At 37.9% G+C, this 22,491-nt stretch overlaps 1 protein-coding gene across 2 annotated transcripts in view; it reads left to right on the top strand.

Moving 5' to 3' along the window:
- Positions 1-6,816, top strand: part of chst8 (carbohydrate (N-acetylgalactosamine 4-0) sulfotransferase 8) — a 180,675-nt gene extending 173,859 nt beyond the window's left edge. For both annotated transcript variants that reach the window (XM_085164335.1, XM_085164325.1), the window contains exon 4: positions 2,809-6,816. In XM_085164335.1, the coding sequence (XP_085020461.1) occupies positions 2,809-3,963 (1,155 nt within the window). In that variant the 3' untranslated portion in view covers positions 3,964-6,816. The remainder of the gene's footprint in view (positions 1-2,808) is intronic.
- Positions 6,817-22,491: the final 15,675 nt, after the last annotated feature.

Raw genomic sequence — 22,491 nt, 5'->3', positions numbered from 1 at the left:
GAGATGATTTGATTTTGTATCATGATGGGTTATCCTGTCTGGAAGCAGCCATCAGAAGATGGGTGCACTGTGGTCATAAAGGGACAGATATGGTTAGAGACAACATTCAGGCTGCGGCATTTAAGCAATGTTCAGTTGGTACTAATAGGGCCAAAACATGCTGCGAAAATACCCCACACCATTATACCACCAACTCTAGCCTGAACCATTATTAAGAGGCAGGCTGGATCCATGCTTTTACGTTGTTTATGCCAAATTCCTATCCTGCCATCTGAATGTCACAGTAGAAACCGAGACTCATTAAAGCAGGCAATGTTTTTCCAATCTTCTATTGTCAAATTTTGGTGAGCCCAGTGTAGTCTTCTGCTGCTGTTGTAGCACATTTAATTCAAGGATAAATGTGTGTTCAGATACACTCCTCTGAATACATTGGATGTAATAGGTAGTTATTTGAATTACTACTGCCTTCCTATCAGCTTGAAGCAGTCTCGTCTTTCTCCTTTGACCTGTGACTTCAACAAAGCATTTTCTCTCAGAGAACTGCTGCTCACTGGAGATTTTCTCTTTTTCAGATCATTCTCTCTAAACCCTAGAGATGGTTATGTGGGAAAATCCCAGCAGATCAGTTGTTTCTAAAATACTCCAACCAGTCTGACTGGGTCCAATAATCATTCCATGTTCAAAGTCTCCTAAATCTTCTTCCCAATTCTGTTGCTAGATTTAAAATCCAGCACTTTGTCTTTGTCATGCCAACATGCAGGGAGTTGTTTCCCAGTGTTTGTCTGCTTGGGTATTTGCATTAACAAGCAGTTAAAACAAATACATAATGGTTTTCCTGACTCTGCCTAAAAACTGCAGATGCATCTTGCAAACTCATAAGAAGGTTATTGCCATTTTGTGTTCACACAAGAAAATTTTGTTTGTTACCTCTGGGCACAGAGGAGAAGGGGCAGTTAGCACACCCTTTTACATACATACCTTTTATAAGCTTAAGGTTACTGTAACCTACACCTCCACATTTGTTCACATGCATTTTCCCCATCTATTTTGTGAATTTTTAATTGATGCAATCAATATGGGCAGGACCAATACAATTATTTGTATATTATTAGTCATAATGTAGATTATGTAGATGTAATGTAATATATAAATAAATATGTGGCTGTGTTTTAGGTCATTAACAAGGAAAAACAGTCATATTCATTCATTTCTTTTTATTATAAGGGTTTTTGAATTTTATTAACTACAGAAATTATAACTTATGATTATCCCTCCCTGTGATTCCACATCACTTCATATTTTGACTTCAACTCTTGTTTTTATTAGCCAGTAACTTGCACAAAAACAAGTTAGAATTAAAGTAAATGGAATTTTTCTCATCTGAACAAATAAAGCAGAATTAAAACCTTTGAAAAGTTTGAGTAAACAACAAAATGTGTTCTAAATGTTTTAAACATCATTATAAAAGGCAATGAGGATTTGAGCTGAGGCTTTAATGTGCTATATTTTTCATCATTAGCACAAATAATATCAGGAATAAACATACATAACAAAAAGAATAGAGTTCACTTAAAATTAGCAAAAGAGATGGTGAAGTGCTAAAAAAAAAAGAATATATCACTTAAAAGCCAGTTTTAATCAAGTAATGATAAAGTTTTTAAAAAAGAAAAAAGACATTATCAACCAATTAAATTGCTAAAACAAAATACACAAAAGGGAAAGTTAAGATAAAAGAGCAAGACTGATCATCAAGATTTAACGTTTTTCCATAAATTTCAGCAACATGAAATGGCTGGGAATGAAAAAGGAAGTGCAGACACTTAGATAATTAGCCAAAATCATCACTTTTTCAGTTTGGATCATAGATAAAATAAATTATATCATAAAAAATAAATAAAGATGCATCATCTATTTTTAATGACAACCTGCTATGAATATTACATTGTACGCATATGGACATTCAAAACAATACGTGGTCTAGGGCTTCACTCTTTGATGAACAAAACATGTAAGGATCCACTTTAAATATAGATCTGTAGCTTAGAAAATGTACAAAACTGTTTTCATACTATGAACTACAATGGTCAGGTAGTTCCTACTATGTTCTTTCAGCTGACCCCTGTTTGCTCTCTCTGTCTCTCTGCTGTGATCATCAGCACCAGAGAGAGACTCACACCGGTGTAAACCCTGAAGAATGTGTTCCAATATCTGCCTTGCACTCACCTTAAACACACAAGGACCTTCCCCCCCATCCTTTCCTCCCTCCAGATGAACGAATATGACCATTTACGTCTGGAGAGGGATGAACCAAGATTCATGGTGGTCTCATCACCTTGTCTGTTGTAAAATTAAAATTATACATCCAGTCCATTGGCTTTATGATGCCATTACAGCATTTAATTGAAATAAAATGTCAGAATGCGTGATGGCCTTGGGCATCATCTGATAGTAATCAGGCAGTAGATGATTCTAATTTGGATTCCTCATTAAGTGTTTATAAGACATTTATATGGCATTACAGCTCAGTTTATTGATAGGTCATAGATGGCATTGGGCAGTGTGTGACATTTGTGTGTACCAAAGTTAGACCTTTAAGCTGTAGTGAAACAGCACCATCAAGTGGCTAGTTGAAGAATAAAAAATCTGGGGTACATTTCTGACATTGAAGTTATAATATATACCATATTAATAAAAAAATATTTAGATTAATGGTTCTTCTTTGCATAGCCACCTGAAACTGTCCTTGTTTGTTTAGTCTAAAGAGGTCTGCAGCTATCAACTCTAACCTGTTTTGTCATTGTTTTACAGACACTTTCCACTCGGGACCGCGAGAGAGGCAAATCTGATAGTTTCCAGGACCTCCAAGTTACAGAAAACATCCTGTCCAGCGCGATCCCTCCAATGCAGTTCCCACATTTTGAGAAGAGCAGAAAAACAGCCTCCCCTGGGTCTCAGGAGCAGGACATAGGTTCCCTTCATGTCACGAAAAGACAACGCAAACTGCTGAAAACAAGTCCCCCAATTCGACACACCAAAAATACCATTTCCTCATCTTCCTCATCCTCAGTCTCATCCTCATCTTCAATTTCCTCTTCCATTACATCGGGCTTTTTTTCTCCAGAGAGCTGGCAAAAGCTCTCCGGTATCCTAGAAGCACGCCAGCAACTGATGAAGGAAATCTGTGCTAAGTACAAAAGCAGCATTTCAAAGACCATCACACGTCATCATGTGAAAAGCATCTTTGTGGAGGACAAGTACAAGTTGCTATACTGCCAGGTCCCCAAGGCAGGATGCTCCAACTGGAAGAGAACCCTGATGGTGCTGGCGGGTAAGGCCTCCAACACTCAGAGTATTAAGCATGACACAGTCCACTACGGGCAGCATCTCAAGAAGCTTGATAGCTTTGACCAACAGGGAATCATGCACCGTCTGCAAACCTACACCAAAGTCATATTTGTCCGTGAGCCCTTGGAGAGAATGGTGTCAGCTTACCGGGACAAGTTTGAAAATCCCAACAACTACTACCACTCCCTGTTTGGGAAACCCATCATTTCCAAATACAGGGTGAACCCATCAAAAGCAGCCCTGAAGACAGGAAATGGGGTCACATTTAAAGAATTTGTCCAATACCTGCTGGATGTCCACCGGCCCGTAGGAATGGACATCCACTGGGAGCAGGCAAATCAGCTGTGCAACCCTTGCCTCATAGATTACGACTTTATCGGCAAGTTTGAGAACATGGAAGAAGAGTCTAACTTTCTCTTGCGATTGTCTGGGGCACCACCTAACCTCACACTGCCCAGTTTTAAAGACAGGAACCCAAGTGACAAGCGGACCTCTATGCAGATCACGGAAAATTACTTTTCACAGGTTAGCGCTTTGGAGAGACAGCGAGTATATGACTTCTACTACATGGATTATCTGATGTTTAACTATTCTAAGCCTTTTAAAGATTTATACTGACTTGAGAATTACGTGACTGCTTCGCGTCACATTTTCACAGTCACATTCCACTACATTTTTACCATAACTGTAATTTTACCATACCAGTCTTTACTCACATGCTCAAATAGGTCTTTGCGCCTTAGCAGAGAGATCAGAGAGACCAAATTTCACTCAAAAACACTTTAATTACATTTTTTAGCAGATTATATGGATTTGTAGACAGTTTGTGTGCTGTTGTATTAAATACTCTAAATTGTCCTAAAATGCGAAGTGTTTATTCACTACTAGCAGATGGTGAGGTAGAAATTTAAAACTGTAAACATTAAGCTTCTAAAAAGATTTATTATTGTTGAACAGGCTTTAAAAATATGCCTTACTCTAGGTCAAATAGCATTTGTAAATGTTTGTTTATGGTTTAAGCACCAAGTTTACCATAGATTTCAACCACATACCTTATCTTACTTACAACAATATTCATAAATGTAGTAGCTTGAGTCCTTGGTATTCTTAAATTGTTCACAGTCAAACCCTTTCATGATTTAAAATGTTTGCATTTACTGTTTGACCTAGGGCAAGTTAGGCATCAATATACCTCTATGTATCAGTGCATACTAATACAGATATTTGATGTGAATGGCTTTACTAAATATAACTAAATGAAACACTACAAATACTATAAATCTTTAAATGTGTCAAGTGCTGCCCACTTGGAAGCTGTGTGCGCCTATTGTAGCATTTTATACTTCTAACTTTGTCATTTTGTGCTTTTGCTTAACACATACATGTGCTGTAGGTCCTCCATCAATAGGGTGTCTAAAAGCAGGGTATAAAGTGTTGCTATGAATATCTCTCAATATCTATTAGTGTTGCTGATTTACCAGTCGATGGTATTGGAAATTTAAAAAAAAGAAAAATACAGGCTAAAAACAGATAAACACTTTTTTCATATTACATATGACATTTTTCAGTAATGTACAATTTGGACTTTCCAGCAAGAAACAGATAACAAGTTTGCACAAACTTCTTTATCTGCCACTTTAACCACCTCATAATATTATAAAGCAACCCATCCCCTCTGTATATATCATAGCTATTCAATACCAACATATAGGCTTTTTTCTGACTCTACTGTGTAAAATTGTATAATGGGCATTCAGATGAATATATATTTTTCTATGTATTTCTAAAATATAAATATATATATATAGATATATATATTCAGTTCTTCTTGGTGATGGTTATTTCCTTTTTGATGTCATTTGTTGTTCTCTCAGTAATATCAGTGTAGAGTGTTGTGTAACTGAAGAGTTTCTTTCCAAAACAAAATATCCACCAGCTGAAAACCAACACGTCTCAAAAAAATTTGAAATGACTGCAAACTATTGATGCAGCATTTAAAAAGTGCAAATAGCTATGTTTGAGTGATGAATTGATCTTCTTTGGTGCTTTGGAGTTAGGGTAAGATTTTGTTTAATATAAATGGATATGTACAATTTTGGAAATTAGCTCTTTGATTAGTTATCCCAGATTCATTTTGATGCTCAATGGGATAATAGACCCTGTACAAACGAGCTGCATTCCACCTAGTTAGCCATCCAAGCTGAGGACATTTTTACCCATAGCATACCCGTGCTGTGTGTTTATATGTGTAGTACTGAACTACCTGTTTAGATGTTTTTAACACCACTGCACATCTTTTCATAAAAATATATACACAAGAAAGCTGCAGCTATCGTATCCTTTGTGCAACATGGCTAAACTACTATTCCCAACACAAAACCCAACTGGCAAGTCATGTTGTTCTTTTCTTTCTTTCTTTTTAATATGCAACATGATGCAGGTCAGACTACATATATAATGTGCACTAGTTAAAACTGCAAAAGAAAAACCCAAGAAAAAAGCAGTTTTTAGGTCCTAAGCAATCAGATATTTAAAAATGTTTTAGACATTCAGACATGTTAAACACAAGACCAGTGGAACAAAAAGTTGTGAGGTTAATCTGAGTTTTAAAAAAAAAGAAAAACACGGAAAGATTAAATATAATAAATGTTGAGTTTAACGTAACGTAAAACCCAGACAAGTATTCAAAAAATTTACATTTAGTTAAAATCAACTTGGTTTACTGTTTCATCTTTAAGCTGTGAAATGGTAAACATGCCACAATCAGAAGTGGTTACAAATGGTGTATAACACACCAAAATAAACACCTTGATTAAAGAAAAAGTCATTTTAATGGTGGCAAAGATGGATTTGATTTATTTGATTCTCTGAACAACCTATGGGTAATCTCCAATAAAATAGTAGTCACTATTAAGCTCTGTTATGTCCTTTGCAGCTCACTGGAAATTTATTTTATGGTAACAAAAGTTGTATTTGCCTAGAGAAAAGAGGGAAATCATATTATTCAGATCTATACACTATAATACTTTTTTAAGACCTTTAATCATTTTGGTGATGGTAACTGTATGAACTTTTGTCAGTGTAGTGTTGGCTTTTGCAATGCCAAAATCTAACCTTTGTTTAGGTTCTGGTCAAAATCTATGTAGGTGTAGCCAATCTTTGGCCAAAACAGCTAATGCATTATGATGAGTATTACTTTTGTAAATACTCTGTCAGTCCCTGCCCCCCTTCTAAAGAAGATTTCTTGGTTTTGTGGGTATACGGACAGATCAAAAGCATAACTACAGTAACAAGTGAATGTATAACAGTTTATTGTTGGTGCAAATCTGTAAAAAAAAAAAAAAAAAAAGATTATCTTAAGCCCTTTGCCTTATTTTACACTGCCAATCAAATGGTGTATTTCAGGAAGATATTTTTCAGGAGGTTATTTCTGGCTGATGAGTGTCTGCTAATAAACTGTCTTTTAGCATTTTCATGTGTTATTTCTTTTTTTCATTGAAAAAAAATGTTGTTTGTCAATCTCGAGTTAAGTGATTTGTGAGCTTTGTTGAGCTAAAGGGCTCCAGAATGTAAACCAGCAGCATTAGAGCCAGAGCCATGTGTGACTCCAAATAAAATTTTTACCATGTATTAGTTTAGTTCTACAAATACTCTGAAAATAAAGTGCAGATAATGCTGCTGGATATGTCATTACCTTTTAAATTTTCACCAAATATCACCAAAAGTTACAACAAATGATTCTGACATTAATGCCTGTTGCCCTGTAGTTACAAATCCCAAGTCTATATTGTGTGGGTTACAGGAGTTAAGGAAATTACCAAAATAGTCAAAGTTGGTTTTACACATGAAGCTGTTCCAGGTTGAAATTGACCAGTTGCTTATTCAACTAAGATTGCCACTCCTTGGCGGCTGCTTATCGGCCTCTCAGCCTGGGGCTCGGTCACTCAGGCACAGCTGGCTGCCGGCGGAGCTCACGGGCACGTCACTGCAACCCCCCCTGGCTTCTGCTCCGTGGCTGCTGGGTGACCCCTCATCTGGGACTCTCTCAGCTCTTTCTGGGACAGTGGCACGGCTGCCCCTCTGTTGGTCTTCCTTGGTCTCTTGTGTTCTGGGGGCCTCTGGATGTCTGGAGTTTTGATCTCCTCCATACCTGCTTCATGCCCTGGAGGACGGGGCAGTGGCTCCCCCACACCCTCTAGCAGATCATTACATGAAGGAACCTTTTAAAAAAAAAAACCCAAATGCGTCCATGCTCACAGGTGTACACACGGGTGATCACACACACAAACTACACCCTTTTTGGCTCCTACCTCAAAGCACACTGTGCTGTCGATCTTACGTGCTGCACAATAATGTTTAATATTTAGTATTTACTGTCATATTCCCATATATCATTGTGATGTTGTTTATTCTATTACTCTCATTTTCTTCTGCTTGTTTTCTTTTTTCTTTCTCAACAGGTGATCCAGGTGATCAATATATGTATTTTTTTTTCTGCTTATTCTGTTGGTTTTTGTTTTTTGCCCTTCTCCCCCATCCCTCTTCTCAGCTGTTTTTCTTTCCCTCTTTCTTTCTCCCTTTTCTTTCCCCCAGTCAAGTCTGTCCCGTATTCAGCAAGTGAAAATAAAATCAATAATAAAAGGCGAATCAAATGGACCATTACGGCAAAGCTGGGATGGTCAATTTGGTAAAGTAAATCCGTTGGGCATCTTTCTCCGCCTTTAGACAATAATTCTGATGGCAAAAGAGCCAAACGGGACAGGCAAAAAAGGTCCTGCCTACAGAAATCAACAAATAATTTACAAGTGCCTTTAATTAATTTGATCGACACTATTGTTGTTTTTTAGGCCATTTTGTATATTTCAGAATATAAGCGCATGGCTTCCAAGAATGTGTTATTAGAGCAATACTGTACAGTGATAGATGAAAACAGGTATGATTCACAGAAGGGTTCATAAGGTTGCCATTTTTGTCTTTCTGAAACAAAGCAGTGTGTGACTAATATGAGAGGTATTCAAGAATACGAGGCAGTCAGAGAGATGAGTGAATATTTTCGTTTGTAGTGGGTGATGTTAACGTTGTTGGATGCAACTGAGGATGAAATTTGTTTGATTAAGTGTACAAGTAAAAAGATACTCTGTGAAAGCTGGCAGCCATGGTAATACTGGTATGAGAACAAAATATTAATTCTGTTTTAAACAACAAAGGCCCGATATTGATGCTCTTTCAATTAGAAGACGGTATTAAGAAAAAACTAACATGTAAGTTGCTCGGTTAAAAAATGAACTCATTTAGCCACGATTGTTATGGCACATCTGACAATGCTGCAATGTGATACAACAAGGAGAACGGACTTCTTGGGGTCATGCCCCTCTCTGCCAAATGGCAATCAATCTAGAATAGATATAACCGCCAAACTGTCAAGGTGAGTGAAGTAATCAACACATGAACAGGAGGAGAGTTATTACTGATCAATCAATACACATATTCATCTTTTTTTCTTAACTGCTTATCCAATTCAGGGTAACAGAGGGATTGGAGCCTAGCCTAGCTGTCAGGGGGTGAGAGGTGGGCTACACCCAGACAGGTTGCAAGGAAGTGGTTTGTCAGCAGTGATATGTCACCAGTCAAGGCTACAGGGGAGACAGACAAGCGTGAACATGCAAAGTCCACAGAGAAAGGCTCCCGTCAGCTGGCAGATTCAAACCCAGGACCTTCCTGCCTCACCACTATGCCATCCCAAGCACACAATGTCACTGTACCAATCAAGATCCTGTAATGGAAATTATTTTGATGCACAGAGCAGGTCCCCCCCTCCATGAGAGACCCAACTAACAGCAAGTGTTAACTTTGTGAAAAAAAAAAGAAAGAACATAATTTAAAAACAATTTCTTCAAACTGCTTGACTTATAAGCGAGTAAAACGAAAAGTACAATAGTACAATTGTATCCACTTGCTCAGTTTTGCATATAGCAATTTACTATAGAGTCAGAATAATAATGTTAAATAAATCTACCAGTAGTTATTCCCTATTTTACAAAGGGTTATGCTTTTTTGGTTAGGTAGAGTTTATGTAAAAGTACTTTTCTAAATGTCACTTAAATGTAACAAAACTGAAAAAGTTACTCTATAAATGTGCATCATAAATGTGCTTATATGTGTTATATCCCAGCATATACAGGTAAGTCCTTCTAGAAAAAGAGTATCCCTTTTAAAAGCAAAATGAATAAACATGTTAGTACAATCCTCAAAAGATCAAAGGGACAAACACAAATTATGTTTCCTGTCTCTAGTGTCCATAAAATTAAATGTACCAACACTCTGAATTATTGCGTCTGTGACCTGAGTTCCAAACGTGGTTTTACATAACAGTGGTCTCAGTAGGATATTTCTCTTGCTGCACTGATTAATATTTAAATTAACAGTGTTGAGAGTTAACTCTTTAAACAGTAAGTCATGTCTATCCATTATGTGCCTCAGAGGGATAGGACTCATATTAGAATCCCTGAAGGTTAAGTCACATCAGCTCACAAAACTAAATGCTGGCAAAAATAACTGTCAATGCATGTTTTATGTCTGCGAGTACAACTTTTCATTTTGAGATCTAAGTGCCTTCAAATTGGTGCTTTTATTCTTCCATCACACAGCCATAAAGTGTCGGTTCTGAGGGAAAGGGCTCGTTTCATTTCGATTTTGTTATTAGACTAAAGTAGGTACCTTATGTTGCCTAAATTTACAGTCATTTGTATGATTCTCACACACTCAAAGGAAGTAAAATCTGTCACAGCAGCATTTTTTTTCAATTTACCTATCAAAAATGACATTACGTTAACATAACCAAATAGCAGTCTTACGATGCACTTGTATCTGTGTATGTATGTAAGTGCATGCTTGTGTATGTATGTGCGTGCCTGCGTGCGTGCGTGCGTGTCTGTGTAAATGTGCGGTTATGTTTATGCTTGAGTGGAAGATGAATATTGCAGCACAAATTGATCACTCTGTAGAGTTAGAAATTTGATTAAATGCTCAAGGCTGATTTCCGCAACAGCTCGTGTATAAGTCATGAGAGCACTTTGGGGGAAGTTAAAACTGTGGAGAAAACAAAAGCCATCCATTTACCTCATTAGTGTGCGTGGAAAATCTTGACATGCTTTGAAGAGAACGTGCTTGTGTAGCAAAATCAGCTTAAGGGCCCAAAGCAGACATACAAGGGAGGCAACCAAACATCTTCCCAAAGTGATAAACAACCTCGCCTTGCTTGGGAGGACTGTAAAAAGAGACTTTGCTCCATTTTTCAAGTATTATTATTATAAGTTCCTCAGCTAATCTTCCTCTTTGCCTTCAAGCCAGCATTAACATGGCTGATGACAGGTTTCGGCTGATTCGCTGACGACAGTTCTATCACACAGACATTAGCAGGCACACGCACGCACACATGTATAGGACAAAGACTGACACAAAGCGGTTTGCAAGGGTTGTCTACAAAGGCAATGACTGCATCAATGCCTCTGCAAAATCTCCCGTGTAATAACGGAACAAAACCAATTTAAGGTGTTGACTCTTCGGTTCAGTAGAAGAAAATCTGAGAGGAAGGAAATTCCCTCAAATGTCAAATACAAAACTTGGCTGATTCCCACGCATGCCAGGTTAATTCTCCGCCTTTTGCATGAAACCCTTGTTTGTTTTGGCAATGAGTGCGCTGCACGCTCCAGACACATCTCTCAATGACATAAGCCTCATTAAAATGATTTGCTCAAGCTCTGTTATTAATCAAGCCACGCAAAACGACAAGTGGAAAATAAATTTACGGACGAAATCTCAAAATTTAAGTCCTGCTGAGGGCACAACCTTTCCCAAAATCTAATTTGGTGAGGTATGCTGGTTTTCATCAACACTACATCAACTTTCTAAAAACAAAAACTTCGTCATTTAGTTGAAGACAGAGACAAAAGTAACTGTGGCTGCCTGGTAGTAGGCAGGTGAACCATACAGATACACAGCAGTACATTCTTAAGCAGGCCACAGAAGTGGTGTTACATATTCAATTCACACAATGATGATTCCCAGGTTTTCAAGGACAGATTTCCACAGTGCACTTGAAAGTAAAGGCACGCATCCAGAGGTGGAGGTACTCATTTGACCACCACAAACAAAATACCAGTTTAGTAAATATTTGTGATAATTTCCATCCTTAATTCTGTAAGCATAGCAAAATTCAGCAAAATTGATCATTGATCCAAACTGGGGTATTTTTGCAATTTGATGATTTGTGTTTTAAAATATATGTAAAAGGTATCACGGCAGAATGAGTAATCTGATTGCTCTTTTCTCCATTTTATAAGTATCTCTATAAAAATATAAGTATCTGGGGGTTTCTCAGGAAATTCCTTTATGTTCAGCTATGTTATTACTCTTTATTCTAAAAACTCCAAAGCCATGCTGTTTGTTACCTCTGCTAACCAGAGAAATATCATATACAACCACATGATGGCAGTACTGCATCTGAAATATGACAAACCCCAACAATGCTTTTGCTTTTCAAAGAATGATTTATGGACATAAAGGTGTGTATAGTAATGTGAACTTAGGTACCAAATTTGCTGTCACTGCCTGTCATGCTTCACTAAAACATCAATGAAGGCCTTTGCAAGGCTTCTAATTAGGTTATATGCTGAAACTGACATAAATTATGCAGCAGCTTTAATGAACTTGAATCAATAAACATAGGTTCTATAATGAAGTCACACAAGCTGCTAAAGGCTAAGTGCTTCTTTACCTTGGGGCTACGTCTCTACCAAACTGACACAACTGCCACGAATGGCTAAAACATTTGCATTGATAAAATGCATTTTCACACTGCCTTTGTGTGTTTATATCATAGCACTGCTCTCTAAAACATGGCAACGTTTCGTGTATGTATATTTGTTTAAAAACACATTGAGGGTTGAAGCAAACATCTGGGTGGTGATGATGATGGACAGGAGATGAGGAAGAACACTGAGAGTTAAAAGCAAATAATGAAATACAGACATAAACCAGACACAAAATTGATTAATATTAGTTTAAGTATAAAATTCTTAATAAAAACACGGGGCTGAAACACCTCAAACCCTCTAACCAGAACAATGTGTCTGTAAGTCTGTAATGGCAGATTTTCACAGTAGAGAAAAGTAATATGTGATATACACAGATAACTGAAAAATACTATTGGAGAGGTGGGCAAATATTTAAAAAAGGAACACTAACACGAATAAAGAGTTGTTTTTTTGTTGTTGGGTTTTTTGGCATGACAATAATGCAGGCAAGCTTTTGCAGTTGGTTTGTGTTGCAGTGTTACTCACTTGTTCCTAACAATGCCTTAATACACTGAGCACAGCTTTCCAGTAGCACTGCCAACTCTCTTGGCTGTGCAAAAAAGTCAGATAGCATCACACACATGTAATTCAGCAAGTTTTGTTAACAAAGTCAATTCCTTTCCCCAAAAGCACCCTAACAGTTAAGCTCAAGTGCAACAGATCTAACGATGTTTCCAAGATAAAATCAACAGTTTCTGACATTTATGCTCCTTTCCTTATGTCAAAAATTGTCAAAACACACAAAAATATAGTGGACTTTTCCAACTAGCAAGCTTAGAGACTGAGGAATTAATCCAACATGGAAGCGCCATGGCCACCTGCATAAATCCCCATAGACTTCCATATAACTGCCTGGTTTTACACCAAAAAGAGACATGTTTTCAGGCTGGTACAAAACCCAGCTTTGGTGTCTAGCTTGAGTAAACGTTTTGTTTTGACTCATTTTTTAGCATGGCCTAGCAGGTGTTTTCAACTGATCCATCGGCTGTGTGCTAGCCTTGGCCGCAGCTAATTTAAGCCACTGAAGTGGACAGTTTGTGGCAACAATTGTGGAAGAATTTCTAATGTTGTCTGTCAAATATCACAGATTCCTGTGAACATAACTGTGCTGACAGCCTGTCTAAAATGCCTGTGCTGCAGTTTTAGCGGGTGGAGTTACTTTGTACTAATTAGGTGGGTACCTGCATGTCTGTGAATCACACATGCTGTCTCTGAACGTACTTTGATAACCAAGCTTGTTAGCATTTGCTGATAAGTGCATTTCCCTCTCTTGTCCAGAAATGCTCAGATGTTTCTTTAAAAAAGGAAATTATAGAGAAGATCAATATCCTTCAGAAGAGTTTACACACCAGTGGGTGATATGATGTAGCTTAGAGATTATAGCAACACCTCTAAAAAATTTTCACTCAAATAATCTAGATTAATTGCCATGGAGCAAAATGGAAAAATATCTTACATATTTTGTTCTTATAAGCAAAAGCACAACTTCAAAACCTTTTTTTCTAAAGCTGTTGGAACCTAACCATCAGTTTTTCTGACACAAATAAAGCTGTGCAGCTTCAGTTTCCTTCGCCTATTCGAAAAAATAAAGCACTTCTTCTCAAACAGAAACAACAAATATGTAGGAGGAACACACTTCATTCTCTCCATAAACAAGTTGAGATCCCCTGCCAGTTTAAAGCTGTTTGGTTTTCTTTATCTATTAAGGTGTATCACGCATCACAGTCAACCTTTGATTTTTAAAAGCAGCCTTATTCACTTTGGAGTCACCCTCAGAGTTTCAACAGCACTGAAAGCTTTCTCACCTTCTTTTATTTTCCCGTGGCAGGCAGCTCTCACAAACTCCCCACCCTCCCAAAAAAGATGCAGCCACTGCTTTTCTCTTCTCCTCCCTTTCAAGTAGAGAGGCAAGCTTTCAATGAATCACCCCCTGCTCACGCCATGTTCTGAACTGTGTCTTCCCTTCGTCAAACAGCGTGAGTGATGGAAGTGACAGAGAAGACACCTGCCCTGAACCACCACTGATAGAGAGGGAGAGAAACAAGGAGGGAAGAGGAGGGAGGGAAACGCATTGCCTGATGGGAGAAACACACAACGAGGCAACAAACTTGCAGAGACTATCACTTATAGTGACAGGCCAGGAGGTGCCGTGCTATTAGCAGGCCATAGGGTAGGCCCAGAGCGCAGCCCGTCCTACATAGGATGGATGGGCCTCTCTCTCGGGACTAAATTAATACTGGGAGTCTAGTGAATTGCTTTTGGAACAATGTCCTCCTAAGGAGCTAATCAGACAGGAGTTATCTAGAAGTGCCTGTAGGCTGGCTGGCGTGGTTGCAGCGCTGTGGCTGCCTGGCAGAAGGCAGGTGCACCACACCGATTCACAGCAGTTCATTCCTGAGCAGGCCACAGCAGTGGCATTATATATTAGACTCTGGGGATGATGAATCTCAAGTTTTCAAAGAAAGAGAAATTTCTACTTTGTACTGAAAGTGAAGGCACATGTTACAAGAGGAGGAAGTTCTTGTATGAGCATTACAAACAAACTATCAGTTCAGTAAATTTGGGGGATTCTTTAAAAACTAGTTTTTGTTTTTGCAACAAAGGAGAAGCAACTTCGCACTTGTGAATATCAAATAATTCCCCCATTAAATATGATATTATTGACTTTTATACCCAACTAGGGGGCAAGGCTACAGTGAACAACACTGACATGTTTTCACTTAATTGCAAACTAATAACTTTTTCCAGCATCCAACAGAGCAGATTTAGCATTCGTTTGAAATCAGCGGCTCCTTTTCTGTCCATTAACTCCAATGCAAAGTGAACAAGCAGTTTATTAGTAACTCTGTGAGCCAAAAAAAACGGAGGCTGTGGCCTTAAAACCCAAAATATACAGAGATACAGAGATATGGCGCATGGTTCTGCTGGTCATTGGTGACCTTATTTATCTTCTGCATTGTATAGTTTGATAATATGAAATATTAATACATGCTTCAACTACTAAATAATTTAGAAAAAGAAAAACAAAGTAGCAAGTTGCAAAGTTTCGATATGCGATGAAAGAACATTTTAGATACAATTCAGAGATTCAGTCTGACAAAAAGAAAAAAAAAACAAACACAACAAGGAAGCAATGAGTCAAAGCCAAGAGGGTTTTGCTACAGCATGGTACTCATCTACAGTGAGATATAACTAGGAGCAGGTTCAGCTGTATGTATAAAAAAAGAGAAATGACAGGTTAAAATTAATGGAATGGATTGACATTTATATAGTGCTTTCAACTACAAGCCACAGTTAACCATATACAAACACAGGGTTTTATTCTATGTATTTTTAGCACTCTATGCAGCTCACAGCCAATTTAGGATGACTAGTTAATCTTACATTAACGTGTATGTTGTTTGGCTATACTGTACTGTGGTCATTACTCAAAAAAGTAATGTATCACACTTACTTTTTACATTTTAAAAAGTAATGCATTAAATCATTTAATTACTCCCCAGAGAAAGTATTTTTTAATTGCATTACTTTTAAATTATTCTGTAAAATGTTCTGAAATGCACTGTCACATAATTACAGTTAACATCATAAATCTTAGGCTGTGGACTCTCACGCCAACGCAAATCTTTGTCCTATGCACACAAGCTGAAATCAGCTGACTAAAGCTTAAGAAAAAGGCATGTTTGATGATTTTATTTCTACTGCTGTGCAGACAACTGAAGAACCTTTGTAACACAGGCACATAATTGTAACTGTAATGTGATTACTGTGATTTAGGATATGTACATTATTGTATTACCATAATGTGATTATAGTAGGTTTGATCACTGGCCTGGGCTTTTCTCCATGCAGAAAAACCCTTGCCAGGGTTCAAACCAGTTACCTTCCTCCTATGAGGCTACCAGGCTAACGACTGCATGACCATGCAGTGAGCTTAAACAGTGGAGCCAGTGGTATATGCTGAAGAAAGACAAGCAGAGACCATGATTAAAAAACACTTTCCATGCTCCACTTCTTTTATTCTTTTGTATATTCTGCACTCTGCATGGACATCTACAGCTGCTATACTGGTTGAAGAATTGTAAAAATTATTATTTCTAAAGTTATCATCACATTTTTACAATTAGCTGACAATGACAAGTGCTGGAGGAATTTTACAGAGCCATTTATTTAGTAAAAGCAATAAAACACTATGAAAACACATCCCGACACATAAACTGTGTATTACTGGCATAATGTATCGGAAGTAACAGCAATTATTCTGCAGAAAAATGTTCCTTGTCAGTGTATTGTGGATTAATATTACTGCTGCTGATATATACGGTTGAGCTCATTTTAAATATACAGTAATATATCAAAATCATGTTTGTAGTGCCGCTGTCCTGCGAGGACCGCATATCTCGGGGGGGGAAAACAGTTTTTACTGCACTTACAAACAAATGCTTTCAGTTTGATTTTAAAGAAGTATATTGAAATACATGAACAACAAAACATCAGCTATATTATAAGACTTGAGCACTGTGTGACATGGTTAACTACCAATTTTTACAAGGGAATTAAAAATATTAATGAAAAATTAAGATGAGGTACTGGTGAAATAGCTAATTAAACTTGGTAGATTTAAAGTATTTCTGGGAGACGCTCATCTGAAAATGTGGGTGGAGCTTTCACCTGTTCAGGTCGCCTATTAAACCGGACATGGCAGGGCCTGGCGCCTCCTGTCGAGCTTCAAGGCTTTTCTCACAAACGTGCTAAAGTAATTATTAAGTTTCTTACGTGTTGGGTGAGGTAAGACTAAACTTATCTGTTAAGAGGTTGGATCACAAAAACGCTGTTTACTCTGTACCTCTGTTTCCATACCAGTCGCAAATGATAGTGAGAGCGGTGAAAGCAGAGCCAGCAGTAGCTTGTCTTGTACAAAGATCTTCCGTCACTTTTCCGTCAGAGGAAGGTTTATCCGTGATGCGCATGCGCAAACAACCACAAAAGCCTACTGGATTCTCAGCATGCACAAGCTTTTGTTAACAGACAGTATAATCTTAACGGGATATGGAAAGATAGTTAAAATCGAGAAATGTTACAGATTTTAGTAGAACTGTAGGCGAGCAGAGTTTAACCACCTTCCAGAGACACATTCCAACAGCCACAAGAGGGCAGTAGACTAATTTAAAGGACGAAAAGCTCAATGACTATCACTTACGTTTTAATTGAGTCCTAGTTTTATATTTCACTGGACAACGAGTGCCTTCCTTGCGTGGCCTGATAGCCAGGGGGGAAAAAGACATATTAAATTCAAGGCCAAAATAGGGGTGGGGGATGGCAGTTAAAATTATGTATGATAAGCATTTGACCGTTTTTATTTTGTTAAAAACGGTAGGTGTTAAATGGAATAGTAGGAGTTATGAATACATATTTTAAATAGTTTGCCATAATTAATGAATGCTTAGGTGAACGTTATTCACGTTCACCTAAGCAGCAGGGGATAACCTGAACATAGTCCAGAAAAAAATAGAATTAGCTCATGCTTAAAAGTCACAAAAATCTGAAAGTATGTATATATGTCAAAGTATGTCAATAATACTGGTGAATTAATGGGTCAGATAAAGCCAAATATTGACCGTGTGACTAGATGAGCCCTTTTACTATTTCATTAACTCTAAACACCACAAAGATTCACTTTATAATGAAAAGTAAGTTGATGCTGATGAAAGGCCTGGTCTTCACTGCACTGCACCACTGGTTGCAATCATTTATCAGGGGCATAAAGTGACTCGATGAGGTCTGAGCTGAAACAGATGAGAAAGCACTGAGACCACACACATGGCTGAACAGTAATTATGTGTAAGAGACTAAACTCTGCTTTCAGCACATAATACACACCCAGTATTACTTATGGCCACTTAACACAAAGTGTTGGTGAAAGAAAGCAATGTCTATGGGGCGCTGGCTTCTTAGCCTGCACCAGCCCAGGCTGAGAGAGAGCAGTGCCTCTGGCAAGCCCCAGCCTTAGCACTGCTTCACCTTCTGGAGGACAGCTAACGCATTCAGACTGTAATTCACTGCACAAAACAGATATATCATGGGTTAACTGGCTCGTAATGCCCTATTCAGCAAAACCCCGATGTTGCATCTTTTTACCTTGTATAAATGATACTGTATTATGCTGCTTAGAGGAACTCCGGTGATGAAAAAATTCGTGCATTTTATGCCAGAAGATAGGTTTCTAGTGCTGTAGCATAAGCAGAACTTTACTGTTGTAGCTTGGTGGTAGTAAGTTAGTCTAAACAAGACGAGGTCATTAAAAGAAAAGAAAAAAAAGTCAGGTTTATTTTTTTATTTTCTATTAACTATTTCATTACTGTACATCTTTTTTTATAACATAATTGATGACACTTTTTTATCCATCTTAAAATAACAAAAGAATGTCTCAACAATCCACTTAAGTACAGAAATTAAATAAAAGTACCTGAGTTACCTTCATTCACCCCACTTAACCATTTTTCTTAGGCACAATATGCCTAATTTATCAACAGTAACTCTGAATTACAGAATTAAATGCACATTTACTCGTGTGTCATGTTTTCATAGTTCTGTTTTGTAAAGTGTAAGCTACAAAAATACTTTTAATAGTGTGTTGTGCTTCCATATGTTATGACTTAAGAAGTTTTTTTTACCAACAACTGTTGTGTTTACTGTAAAAGAACTAAAACTCAAAGGACATGATGACATGCAAAACTGCGTCATTCTTTGTGTGGCTGTAACAAAAAAAAAACCCAAACAAAAAACCCACCACCATTGAGTATATGAAAACTGGATTTTCACCAACTAAAGTTGGTTGGATTGCATGTTGTGACCATAAAATGTCATCAGCCAGCAGCCTCAGTCCCTATCAGGCAGTCTGCTGCACAGAGCACTCTCCTCTAGCCTTGGGCGCTGGCCGCACTAGCATGCACCCTTCCCCCATTGCCTCTCTTCTCTCTCCTCTGTCTGTCTCTCTTTTACCAGGCTGCAGTGACCCACCCTTCCCTTCCACCCCAACCCCACCACTCCCCTCCCTGTCACCCTGCGGCGCTTAGCTTCCATAGTGTCAGTGCACAGGCCTCAGTGTTGACAAAGCAGCAGGCCTTCAGAAGACACATCAAACCCTGTCCCTCCTCTGTGCTGTTAGGGAGTTCAGCGCACAACAAAAGGACAGGGACTCAAGCTTCAGTCTCAGGCCATTACTAGTCTCAACAACATAGCTACAGACAGAAAAAGGCCCTCGAGGATAATGTACGTACCAAGACTTACAAACATGAGCTGGATCAGCTCAAACCATTCAAGACTCAATCCATGTTTTCTGACTGTTGTGATGACAGTGCTGTGATGGATGATTGTAAATATAAAACATAAGTCAAGGCTGTGGGTTGATGCCATCATGACACATGCACTCTAATGAGGACTGTGGGTGCTCTGCAATGCCAGGGACTTCCCCCAAGGCACATTGAGCGGGGGGAATGCTATGTGATGCATACCAGATGTGATTGGAGACATCACACTGTTCACGTTGTTACTGCTAACCAAATAGTAGCAGCAACAAAAGCAAAAGATCATTTTTCCTCTGTTTACACATTCAAGGCATGAGGCTGGATGCTTGTAAGACTGGTTTGAGCCAGAAGCAGAATAACACATTTCAGAGGATTTAGTTTTTTCCCCAAAGAACTTCAGAGAAGACTGCACATAGAAATGAAAATTTGGTGACGGATACAAGAGATGACATAAAACATAGTTACGTTATCACCTCTTCTCCTCTGACAAAACAGAGAAAATGTCTAATTTCTTGGCATTTTGGCAAAGTTTCATAAACATTCTCATGTTCTAATTTCATCCTGTACTCACGAATGCCTCTATTACCTGATGACCTCCTTCACAGGTACTTTTTCATCAGTTTGTAAATATTTAGAGCTTTAGACCACATGATGGCAGCAGATTTTGAGATTTTAGACAATTCTTAAAATGTGGAAAATACATTTTCCGCTTCATTAAAATGTCAAATTTCTTTTTTAATTTATCTGATCTGTAACATCCCAGAATGAGAGGAGGATATTTTCTTTGCACAAAGAAGAAAAAATAAAAATAAAGGTAATATAATATATAAAATTATCACAATACTGTATTTTTATAATTGATTTATTGGTCTATATGGGAAATTGCCTTTTTTCTGAAATATGTTTATTTTAAAAGTATCCAGTCACTAAAGAAGTCAAAAAAGGGGGTAGAATATGTAAGATTTTCCGTTTTTTAGTGAAGTAATATTAAGTACCTATGATGGCATCAAAGTACACTGCCTTTTTCAAGGTTCAGAGTCTAGCATGTTTGGGGTACTCTGCAGGCTTCCAGTTGGCTAATATTTAGTAAATGTCTCAACCAATCACATTAAGATTCTGAATACACAAAGACTGAACTTGACAACATCAGAGTCATTGCAGTTTTACCTGTAACAGTGGAACTGTCTCATAACAGCAACTCTCAGAAGTACACAGTGTACACACTCTCCTTGTGCTCAGCTTTTTCTGAAACTTAATTGCTGGCATTAAGCACTTGAGGGAATTCTGAGCTGTGCTTGTTAGGTGTTTGTGAGCAACACAACTCCATACGTTCTATTAATAAACTGACACCCTTTTACCTTCTCTCTCTCTCCCTCTCTCTCTCTCTCTCTCTGAACAATAAGTGTCGCTGCTGCACCTCAGACACACACCAACATCAAGCAGAATGTCAAATGGCTGTAAGAACGGAGCGATTGACAGCAACCGGGCTCCACAAGGCATGCAGATTACTAAAAGCAAGTTCTGAGCGTTCTTTTCTAACTTTCTCCACATGCCAGAGGGGCGAGTAGAAGTGGAATGCTTGAAAGAGATTCTTGCAAATGCTCACATTTAGAAGGGCAGATGTGACTGTATTGTGCCTACTGTTTTCACCTTTGTGCACATGTAGTACAGTTGTGTGGGTGACCTGGGTTGTGTGGATCAAAAAAAGGACATGTTGGCCAAATGCCCTAAAGGCTTTAATTGAAAAGTAAGAATAAAAAAAGAGACAATAAATATTAAAAAATAAACCAAATGGAAAGACTATAATATAAAAGCCTATTTTAAACATTTAGTGAAATAATAAGTAGTACAGCATATGGCTTCAAAGTGACTGGTAAATGTGTGTTTTATCATTTTAACACAGGGAAAAACCCATTACCCTTGTACATTAATAACAACTTTACTGATGAATTATTATTGATGATTACTGACTATCAGATTCCACCATATATAGAAACAATATTACACCTGGTCCCAAAATTATAATGTACATTTTTATGCAGACGGCACTGTTTTATGCCACTGGCTCTTCCCTTGAAGTACATGCGGTCATCTAAATGTATCAGTGAGCAGTTCATTAGCCCTTTTGGAAGCACCAATCAAGAAAATGATATTTATATTTCTTATGGTGATATTGTTTATAGTCATGTTTCTTCATCCACCTTGAAGCCTCTTGATTCTTGCATCACAGTACATTGTAATTTACCAATGATAAATTGGTGTAGGTCTTTTCTTACTCTTCTATGAAGAAGTAGGATGGTCAACCTTAGGAAACAGAAAAAAGTGGCAGTGTGTGGTGTTTATTTTCAAGGCTCTACTGCAGAAATTGCTTGGTTAGCTCTAAACGCACTACATGCAATTTCAGGTCACAGAATGTGCTAACATTACCTGTTATTCACAGTGAACCTGGAAAAACAATTTTTCATTACGTCTGTGATGGTTCTCAGTCATCCAGGTCATCGTAGTCTAAGGAGCTTGAAAAGAAAAGCGTCTGGACTTCTTTAAGTTTCCTTGCAGATGTTTCACCTCTCATCCGAGGAGCTTCTGAAGAAACATCTTGGGTGAGAGGCGAAACGTCTTCAAGGAATTTTTCATTACTTTGCTGCCTACAAATGGACTGAGCTACAGAAGACTATGAAGCTTCATTCTATGGCTTTATGAACGTTTTTAAAATGTGACATTTATGTTTATCCAAAAACTAGAGGTGGCTGGATAGACCCAGATATTGAAAGTATTAATACCAATACTGGCATTGGTATTGAATTGATTCTGACAAGATAGGATAGATACTTTATTTGTTTAATTTGCATTTAATTTTTTTAACCTCAAGCATGCACTATGAAAAATGTCTGAACCTTAAATCAAAGTTATGTCAAATAGAAGCTATAAATCAGATAGGTGTGTTCCAGTTCACATCTGTTTGATTTGTAGCTTATAGCACATTT

This window comes from Neolamprologus multifasciatus, chromosome 1, assembly GCF_963576455.1.
Source record: "Neolamprologus multifasciatus chromosome 1, fNeoMul1.2, whole genome shotgun sequence".
NCBI lineage: Eukaryota > Metazoa > Chordata > Actinopteri > Cichliformes > Cichlidae > Neolamprologus > Neolamprologus multifasciatus.
Note: the sequence above shows the minus strand (reverse complement) of the source record. Positions and strands in the feature narration are given on the sequence as shown.